The sequence below is a fragment of the Carassius gibelio genome, chromosome B25 (genome assembly GCF_023724105.1).
Source record: "Carassius gibelio isolate Cgi1373 ecotype wild population from Czech Republic chromosome B25, carGib1.2-hapl.c, whole genome shotgun sequence".
In the NCBI taxonomy this organism is placed as follows: domain Eukaryota; kingdom Metazoa; phylum Chordata; class Actinopteri; order Cypriniformes; family Cyprinidae; genus Carassius; species Carassius gibelio.
In genome coordinates this window covers 9,451,692-9,462,529 of record NC_068420.1, presented here as the reverse complement: position 1 = coordinate 9,462,529, position 10,838 = coordinate 9,451,692, and the positions used below count along the sequence as shown (strand labels likewise).

General features: G+C 37.0%; 1 protein-coding gene across 1 annotated transcript; it reads right to left on the bottom strand.

Moving 5' to 3' along the window:
* Positions 1-32: 32 nt before the first annotated feature.
* LOC128014288 (microtubule-associated proteins 1A/1B light chain 3B-like) lies at positions 33-4,531 on the bottom strand. Its single transcript, XM_052597734.1, has 4 exons — positions 4,290-4,531; positions 2,424-2,479; positions 1,266-1,372; positions 33-1,147 (listed from the first exon to the last, which is right to left on the bottom strand). Exons 1-4 carry the CDS (start codon positions 4,327-4,329, stop codon positions 973-975), a joined length of 378 nt encoding a protein of 125 aa, XP_052453694.1. The 5' UTR covers positions 4,330-4,531; the 3' UTR covers positions 33-972.
* Positions 4,532-10,838: the final 6,307 nt, after the last annotated feature.

Sequence of the window (10,838 nt, the reverse complement as noted above, 5' to 3'; positions counted from 1 at the left end):
GAAAAAATATCAAAGAAAATAGCAGACAAGGGTGTATATTTTTCTTTTATTTTTTTAAAATATCAACAGAAATAGAAGTGTTATATTGCTGTAAATCTGAGCAGGAGAAATACATAAATGAGCTTAGTCACAATCGCTAAAGCCACATTCATTCGCTCAATGTACCATTGAATATAATTACATTGTCCTTCCTTTTAAAGCTTCACACTACAATCAAAGCAGAATTTCTAGAATTATAAATTGCTAACTATTTATTTCCTCAGGTATGTCCCACTGGATCATACTTCAAATGTCAACGAGGCAAGTAGGACCTCATTTCGAACCTTGACTTACCCACCGAGTTGTGAAATCCAAGAACCTCAACGCTCATGACCCAATTTGCAATAGGCTCGAGGGGGAAGTGAAAAGACTGAATCGCTTCTAACAGGAAAATGGAATAGCGGAAGACACAGTTTGACACCTACAGGTAAGAAAAGGCTGTCGAACTCAACAAAAACCGAGATTCGACAAACAGCGGAAGGGGTTAAAGGTAACCAAAGTGAAACTGACAGATAACCTCCATTTGGCCGCCTAACGTTACACTAAATGCCATTTCGGAAATTCAACCGCTAAGAAATTGAGATGATTCCATCTCTACACCAAAAAGTCTTTCATTCAAGCTTTATGTTGAGTAAATCCGGATCATTAGGCCAACTAACCATAAACGGTCCAATAACCTAAACACAATCGACTCCTTTTAATCGACTCAAATTATTTAAAGGGAGCTGAGGTTAAAGGGCTGAGATATGGGAAGTTAGGATTTAGCTTTGGATAATGGCTGGGATTGGTGAGCCAAATGACTAAAAGTTCGGTTGGTTCTTTTTTTGGATGGGGAGGGGAAATGGGATATGGATATTTGCAAGGGAGAGGTCACAAGAGTTCAGGATAGGTTGTATCATTGTCCTAGAGTGAAAGCCAATCGTTTTGCCATTTTTACTGAGTACACACAGTTCCAAATGTCTCCTGGGAGGCGTAGACCATGTACAGGAAGCCGTCCTCGTCTCTCTCGCGTTCGTAGACCTCAGAAATGGCGGTGGACACAGATACCATGCTGTGACCGTTGACAAGTAGGAAGAAAGCCTGATTGGAGTTGAGCTGGAGGCGTCTCCTATTGTAAATGCACATGAGCAAGAGATGCATTAGCAAAGTTTTTTATTTAGAAATAATAATGATAAAGAGAAATTATAATGAAAGGCAAGAGGTAAAAGACATTTGTTTGGTGTTACCTGATGATCTTAATAAGTTCGCTCATGTTTACATGGTCGGGAACTAAAAACTTAGTTTTGTCAAGAATCGGCAGTTGCTTTTCTCCCTTGTATCTCTCAATAATGACCTGAAACCAAAGCAACAAGCTTAACATTAGCATATATGCATATTTTTTTTAGTGTGCATAATATGTATGTGCTCTACTGTTCAAACTTTTGGGGTTAATACCCCAATATTTAAGTTTTAAACTTATTTAAAACAAAATAATTCTGTTTTAAATCATGTCTGTCTGTCTTAACGTTCCCATTCAAAGGAGTTGCTCTGGGTGGTGGTTTGTGTCTATTCAGCAGATGGTAAATTGACCTCTTTATCCTGGTCAGCTTGAATAACAATTGAGACTGGTGACCCTGAGGCATTATCAATAGAGGTGACACCTGGCTACAATACCACTGACTGGTCTTTAAGAGGCTGATAAAGGCCCTATACATACATGCAAACGCAGACATTCATATGCTATCTGTTTTACCAGGTCTATTGACAAGCTTCCTTTTGATATTATCCACAAGATTAACCTATTATGCTCAATACACACAACAGCATGTTTTAAAACACTTACATCACAGCCTTGATCTGAAGGCCATCTGATTTTGTTCAAGCAATTCAACAAAAATGGAAATTATACCATTATTTAACTTGCTAAGCCTCCAAACTTTATTTTTTTCTGTGGAACACAGAACATATTTTAACAAATGTCTCATCAATACAAGAAAGGTCACTGGGGTCCAAGTTGTTTTGGACCCCATTAACAATCATTATTTGAACTAAAATAGTTGAAACATTTGTGAAAATATCTGTTTTAGTTTGTTCCATAGAAGACATGTAAGTCATAGAGGTTTGAAACAACACGAGGGCGAGAAAATTCTGACACTTTCATTTTAGAGTGAGTGGACTATCCTGTAGTCTTGTGTTTTGTGATGATGAATTGGATCAAATGCATACATTCAATACTATATAACATCTTCAAACAGGGCATATATGACCATATTCTAGTGAGACTATTCCATTTTGAATGTCTATACTGGGGGAAAAAAATACAACACTTGCATACTAAAATTTTAATTGGTTATCAGTTTTAATCTTCATCTGCAGCCCCACAGACACAAATATGATCTGCTTACTGGGATCTTGCTTGGATGCTGTTCCCGGATCAGCCGTACATCCTCCACCCGCTGCTCTGTGGAGATGAAGTAGGAGCGGATATTAGATACAGCAGATCACAATACAGGATGCATTAAACCACAGACATTTCCCTGAGCTGGATATGGGTTTGGGTCTCAAGTAACAATCAATTCTCTAAAAGACCAGGTTTAATTGTGTTTAACAGGTCCACATTAAACTTGTTAGTCCTATCCTGTGGTTCAGGTTGAACCAAACAAGGAATGGCACAAAGACTAAGAAGGTTCCGTTTCAAATGAAATTGAATGTTTAAGGGTGCATAAATAATGACTAAATATTCATTTTCGGTCAACTGTCGCTTTAAGAGAACACTCACCAATGGCTCCAGTGTTCATGTCTGTTCTTCCCAGTTAAATTGCTTGGAATATTACGTTATTTCTTTGTTGTATAAGCATTTGTTCCACGTCATTTTGTCTTAATGATTTAATGAACGGCAATGAAAAAGAAACAAGGCAGGCCTTTGTGTACCAAGTTAACTAGACTCTGAACAAAAGACATGACTCAGCATGACAGGACAGTGTCTACAGCAACCATAAAACAATAAAATGACGAGCGTATGGTAGAAAACAAAAAAATATATATATAAAAAAGATAAACCTTCAGTATGGGGACCATGAGGTCTTGTGATGGTTCATGACTGAGCACGTGCTGCTGATGTATGCAACGTGCAATTACTGAGCAACTGGGGTAACTTTTGATGTCTCACTACTAAACCTCACCCATTTCCGCAAAATTTGTTCTTTAGTTTCGTTTTTGAACACCTGGTTCATCCTGTCTTAATGTTTTATAATAAAAGCATTCATGGTACCCACATATATGGAACTACATATGATAAAAACAAAGTCATACCTATGTCTTTATATATATTCGATAGATTATACTTAGGAAGACTGCTAACATGATCTTGTTTGGGCTGATTTTCACAACATTGGTTTAAGATGAATTAGGTAATTTTCGGGCTATTCACATCAAAACACACGGGCCTTGTATTAAAAACTCTAATTGGCTATATTATCTTACAGTACCGACAAAATAAGAACGTTATGAATACAAACAAAGGCCAAAATGCTATCTGGCTAAGTCTCTCACTGAGTTATCAGCCATTTTTATTCCACTTAAGTACCAAGAAAAAGGATGGAAACCAAGATTGGTAACGATTATGATATAGATAACTAAGCGCCCATACTTCATCTCTAAACCGGTCTATAACTGAACGCGATGTGATCACTGTAACATAAATACGTTTTTTTTTCAGTAAATGTCGATGTTGTCTGAACAGTCGCTATTGAAATATTACGAATATTGATTCTGCATCGTTTGTTTACTCGAGTCCTTCCAAATAACCTCAAACGTCGAGTCCCATCCCCCAATCCTGCAGCTAACATCTGTCCACAAACAAACAAACAAAGACATTGCAACATTCTGGTTTCGGTATGTTGAAAATCAGGTAAGAGAAACTCGGTATGGTGTTTATGTTGTAGTCATGAGTCTAGCCTGTATGTTTATATAGTCTGAACATACACGGCCGACACCCTTAGAGCCCAGTTTGACTAGATTGTTTATAGAGTAACAACAGGATACATTTTTCTGTATCACATAAATTTCGTGCCGTAGTATCATAACATGCGCGTAATGCATACTTTACTACAATATTCAGGTAATGTAGGTATATTCCTGTATTTAGTTACAAATATAAACAACAATCACAAACTTTCCCAGAATATAGGCTTATTGCTATGCCAAATGTAAAATGAAAACAAATACAGTAGAAACGCAATTCTCTGATGATATGAACTCGATGCACTTACCAAATGTCCTCCTTTGTTTAAATGTCTTTTCCGAAGGCATGTTTAAAATGAGATTAAACGCCGTTTTCTTTAGGCAAACTTGCCTAATTTTTTCCCTTTCTGTCTCTGAATAGATTCGAATCTGTTATGCTTTAAATGAAGCGAATGGTATATTTCAGTTGCGTGTCGTCGTTGCTGCGTCCTGTTGCAGTCCGTCTTACACAGCAAAACAAACCAGTCAGCTGACCTCTGACGTCATGGCGCATGTGCCGTCTGCGCGTGAAGGAAAGAGGGATATGATAAGAGGGAAGAGTTTGAGGTTAGTCACTCTGACCTCTCAATGAGGCGTGTTTTTAGGGTAGGTTTTGTCTGTGGCAGTTCTTATTTATTCTGTACGCTTACTCTGTTATCGGATTCTGAAAGACTCTTTTCAAGCACGTCACACGTTTTTACTGCAGTGAATGTTTAAAGTCAACATGTGTTTTCAGCACATTTTGGGGCATGTTGTCACAATATATGAGGTTAGTTTAATGCAGTGGTCATTTAACAGGTTTTTCAGACAGTATTTAAACAGCAAAACAGTTATGATTTAGTATATTTTGTTTAGATAACACAAGCTAGTGTACATTAATGCTTGCCAGATGACTCAGCCTTAAATCCTTAAATGATTCTGTTGTTGAGATGGAGTCATAAATCATTTAAAGAAACAGATTTGTATGGAATCTTGTTTCTGCCACAGGATAAATAACATTTCTGACAAACAATTATGACATTATTCTCACACTTCTGAGTATATATCTCTACAATTCAAAACTTTTTTTTTCCTCTCAGTTCTGAGTAGAATAATTGCAAGATGCAATTCTGAGAAGAAAAGTCAGAATTACAAGATGTAACTTACAATTGCAGGGGAAAATATTCAGAATTAGTCAAATTAAAAGTCACAGTTACCTCTTTTATTATTGTTTTATTCTGTTGCAGAAACAATTAAACTGATTTGCTTAGAATTCAGAAAAAAAGTCAGAAATCTCAAGATATTTTTTTTTCTTTTTTTTTTGGGGGGGGGGGGGGGGGGGGCTTTTTTATCTCAATTCTGAGGTTACATCTCACAATTGTGTTTTCCCATAATTGTGAGGGAAAAGTAATAATTATAATATTAAAAGTCACAAATATGTTTTTTTTTGTTGTTGTTGTTTTTTTACCCTGTGGTAGAAATCAGCTTCTGACTTGTGACTCTTTGTGTGTGTGTGTGTGTGTGGCAGACAGCTACTTCACTAACTGATGTGTCAGAAATGTTTCAGAATAGATAAGCTTATAATGACATGGAGATAAATGCTATGCTCTGTTGGTACTGTAAACATTTGCCAAACAGCAATACAGTAACAAAAATGTATAACATTGACTTATTGTCGTTAAACCAAGCCACTATCGATGTTAACTTATCATAGAAATGTGTCATTTTGAAAGCTGTGATCTGATGCTGAAAAACACATAGTACAATTATTCTTACTTTTGTTTTATTTGTGGTATTATTCTTTTTTTTAGGGATGTTGTAGTACAAACGTAATTGGGACCCATGTGTCAAAAATGACCCACAGATACAGTATGTGATAAAGTTACTGAGTTGTTTATTCCCTTCCAGCATATTACGAGGCTTGACAAGGTCTGTTTTGCGAGGCTGTGGTATATTCAGTGACTCACTGACTATCAGGGAGCATGTAAGTGAAAGTGAAAACAATATTGACAATTCAGTATTGTTAGCCGCTAGCGGTCCATGAGCCATGCTGCAAAATGATTCATTTTATTAAAGTTAACCTCCTGAATACTGAGTGGATTGTGGATAGAGTATGAATTGCAGCAGAATATTACTAACAACAGAACGTTATTCTATAATAGATGCAAAATAAAAAGTTCAGTTAGAGGGCCATTCAGCTTACTCAACACATCAACCTTGAACTTAGCACATAAGTCATATAATAGGCTACATTATAATTGTACAAATAGATTTATTTTTTTACATTTTGCAAAAAAATGTATATACATATTTGGAGACTTAGTTGTTTAACATGCATTTATTTTTTTATTTTCAAAAATTCATACTTTATTTCAAGGTGGCTATTTGGAAACTCGGGACTATTAGATGCAGAAATACACTAATTCCTAAAGCGTGCTTTATATAACTTATATAATTACTTGAACAGCAGATGCATCTTTGAGATCCATCTGGAAAAAATCCCATCAAACACATTGTCATACATATTCTATGAGTAGATTCCTACTAAAAGCCTGTTTTCTTGGCGGTTTGAACTCAAATTAAAACCATCCAGATGTTCAGCATACATTCTTCCGGAAAATAATATCTTATAACTTCTGTGCAACAGGAAAGAAATAAGACATATGGTATTTATTCCGATTTAGCACGTCAAGCACTTGAACATTTCTTAAATTGTATCAAGTTCAAAACAGTTTTTTTTTTTTTTTTATCATATCAGGTTCAGTATAATGTCTGCTCTTGACTTTTCTGTATGAGAAGTGTTTCTATGGGATTATGGGACAAAATATTTGTCATATTGCAAACTGCAGTTTTCTTACCATGTTATTTGAATGTATTATCCAGTTTCTTCCAATTAAGATTGCTATCAAAAGCCAAGAGTTTTTATTTTTTTAATCGTTTCAATTGTTTGAGAAAGTGACCAATGCCTTTGTGTCATCACAGCTTGATTATTGTAATTCCCTTTATATGGGTATAAGTAATTCAAATATAAATCGACTTCAGATGGTTCAAAATGCAGCAGCCAGACTTTTGACTGGCACCCGCAAATTTGATCATATCAAACTTACCTTTTTTCCCAAGGTTTGTGACCCTCCTTAGCGTATAAGGACCTGTCACCTGTCAGGGTTTGTTTTGGATTTTCTCCTCTTTAGTGCATAGAGGTTAAAACTCTTTATATTTGTGTCTTTCTTTATAGCAAGGTTTGTACTGCACAGTGGTCAACTTCTGTGGTTTTTATTGTGCTTGAATACATTTTGATTTGATTTTTTATTCTCGTTATTTCCCTACAGTGGCTAATGAACCGTAAGTCTAGCACATTTTTTTACTGAACGTTTAAATCTAATATTGTATGGATGTGTGTGTGTGTGTGTGTGTGTGTGTGTGTGTGTGTGTGTGTGTGTGTATATATATATATATATATATATATATATATATATATATTTATAATTCATCCAGTCTAGAGGAAAACCTAATTCTGACATCACACGTTAGTAAAGGCGATAATAAGCAAAGACTAGAATACCTTAAAGGACTTTGTGATAAGTGTAAAAAGTCAAACAATAGGCCTTCAATATTTATAATTCACGAGGGCGAAATCGGACCCAAAACATATATTTTTTAAGGCCTATATTATGTCTATGCACAGAACAATGAGCTTTGTAAAAATCGACGCGTTTCAGTAAGGCGGCGCGTTTTTTTAAACCTTAAACCGCATAAAAAATATTGCATTACACCAAAATACACAAAATATGTTTCTTTTTTGCAACATCACATGACACCTTTAATGTATTGTCGTTATTATACACATATTTTTGTGGTACAAATAGTTTAATGCACTTATTCTTCGTTATTTACCTAAAGGACAAATTCCACACAAAATAATATGGATATCGTTAAGAAAAAAAGTTGCTTTGAATTTGAAATGCGTTACTTATGTTAGAATTTAATAGTAAGTAATCAAAAAAAAAAAAAACATTCGACTATAATAGACTACATGTCTTCTTGTAAACCATAAGAAAGACATTGAGGCCACTACGATACATGAGCATTGATCTCTCTCTGTGTGTGTGTGTGTGTGTTATGGATCACTCCCAGTCACACTCTGTGTTCCTGTCATCGTCCCAGTCATCAGATGGTGGGCAGCTCACTAACGGCTGGGCACTCAACCGATGGCAGCTGTCCTGTAGGAAGTGCAGTTGGCACGGGTTTATCTGCGATATCGCTCCCTTACGTCGCCTTGGCGTTGTGTCACGGTATAAATATTCAATACTTCTGAGCACACTTTTTAGAGTCTCAACTTCACGTTGATCCCAAAAAATGTGTAGAATCTTGTTAAATCGCAGCATAATAAGGTGTTTCGTAATTGTATGCATTTCAAAATCACAATTAGCCTCACAGAGGAAGTCCATATTGTCCATAAGAAGCTTGGGCGTCTGCATGGAGCGACATCATCCGGGCGCCGCAGGGCTGCTGAGTGTACAGCAGGGGGCGCTCTTGCACAATCACTGCCCATCATGATTACAAGTGGACTCGGGGGACTGTGAGAGGCTGTTGCTATTTCTTACACATCCTCTCAAACAAGATTGCTTTCGGCTTTCAGAGACATTAAAGCTGCCTAGCAACTCAAAAGATTTAAATCCTGTAATTCTGACATTTATGACCCTGAACGGATTACGTAGAATTGTTCGTGCAAATCTCTTGCATAATTCGTAATTAATTAGCCCTATATTGTGTATGCTGTTCCTATTACACAGTCTCGTTTATTGACATATATTGGTTATATTTAATAGGAAAAACACTGCATTACAGATTTTCTTAGTAGCCTACACAGGGTTGCATGAACCATAAAAACAAAACCCTTTGCACGGTTCCTACGTACAAAGCATCATTGGCAACCATTGACACTTACCTGGAATTATAAATTATATGTATAGGCTAATTTATTCATATGATTTTAAATGCATGTATTATTATTATCTCAAATGTATTATAATCTGATGAACCTGTTGAACCTTTTCCCGGCAGACAAGGATGTTGAGAGCTCGTGTGGCAGTAATTGAACTCCTTTGACCTGTCGCCAGGGCCGGGGGACAGAGGTAAAGACTTGAATATGGAGCATCATTGCAAATGAAAATGCTGCTCTCTCTCCATCTCCAAAGCATTTTCCCCCATTGAATAACATTGAATAAAATTCATTCGGATCAATCCCTGGATCGTCCTGACCCTGAATGAGCTTTTTTGGGAGGACCAATATCTTATTAAATGAATTACTCTTAAAGTAATGGAGTCGTAATAACCTAGAGCACTCTATAGTTTTAGCATGATAAAAGCAGGCGGCGAGTATTGTCGACAACAGCCCCTCTCAAGGCCGAGGATAGTAATTCAGCTCTGCGTTGCCATGGTGGTCACCATGGAAACATCCTACACCGTTTGGTGAGAGTTGAAGGTAACACCCACTCTCATTGTTCATCGTTCGCTCGGCTAATGCATATTCATGGTCACAGCGAAGCCATTACCGAAGGCTTTTATTGGTCTGTGTATCCATCAGCTGCACAATACCATTACAAATGCTGCAATTCACCTATCTATGTCCTCTTAATTAAGAGGGACTAGATTAATAACCTAAGCCGATTTGATTAATAAAGCAACAAGAGTGTATCTGATTTGCGTGGAAGCATGATTACATTTCAACGTGGCTGTAGTGTGCAAACTTGTATAGGAAAAGAAGAAAGAGGCGACCCAGAACAGGTATCAGGATGAGGCTTTTAATCAGTTTGAAAGAGAAATATTAATGCGATTGCATAGCGTTTAACAGAAGACACAAAAGTGATTTGCTTGTGAGATAATTGCTTCATCAGAAGTGAACAAGGCTTGCATGAATAAAAGATCAACTCGGAGCTGGAGGCCTTGAAACATATCAGCCTCCTACACAAAAACATTCAACTTAAGTTGGTCGGCGCATTCGCGTCCTACAGGGCCACGTTTGCAACAACAGAAATAATTCAACTCCCTGCTGAATTGGATTCACATAGTTTGGGATGCACAAACACGAGAAAAAAAAAAGAAAAAAAGACATGGCTAACAGCCTTTTTGAATGTTTAAAATGACAGTGTTTTAAGCAAAGCCAGTTAATCAGCCGCATTGTTCACTGGTCTAAAATGCAGTTAATTATGAGCGTTAGCTACAAGTAATAATCAGATGCTACTTACCTGTCTATTGAATGGGAAAATGAACGCATCTGGGCACAGATGAGCCTCTGGTTTGGTCAGAAGGTTTCTGTGTATCCACATGGACCTGGTCGCTGAGGTAGACTGTGACTTGTTGTCAGAAAGCAGAAGGAACAACAACAAAATCACTAGTCTTCCACAGCGACCCAGACCAACGTCTGCTGAAATGGAAGACGGGATCTTTAGAAACGGAGACGTCGGTTTAATTTTAGTGGAAGGTATTGAGATTAACTTCAATATCTTTGTGGACAGGGCTTTCGGTGATCTTTTTCAATATGCTGGATGTATGTTTTGGGATATAACCCTCAGCATGCCCAACACGTTTTATAGGAGAAGGAATTGATTTACTGTCTATGAATATGAATATTTATTAAAAGCTTTTCTATATGTGTGCTTTTAGCTCTAGAAGTAACCCGAGCTAAAGCTCGCCAGAGACCCAGCGAAGCAGGATAAATCCAAGCTCATAATGTTGGTATTACCTGAAGCATACCTGCCCTTTCCATTGAGAAGTCTTCACACACCCTGCAAAATGTCGCCCGTATCTGAAGGCTACTGTGGCAACCTCATGTCCTC

Coding starts and splice junctions, on each gene's coding strand:
- LOC128014288 (XM_052597734.1), bottom strand. CDS start 4,329: ATGCCTTCGGAAAAGACATTTAAACAAAGGAGGACATTTG. Junction 2,480..4,289: donor TAAACAAAGGAGGACATTTG/GTAAGTGCATCG, acceptor TCATCTCCACAG/AGCAGCGGGTGGAGGATGTA. Junction 1,373..2,423: donor AGCATCCAAGCAAGATCCCA/GTAAGCAGATCA, acceptor CTTTGGTTTCAG/GTCATTATTGAGAGATACAA.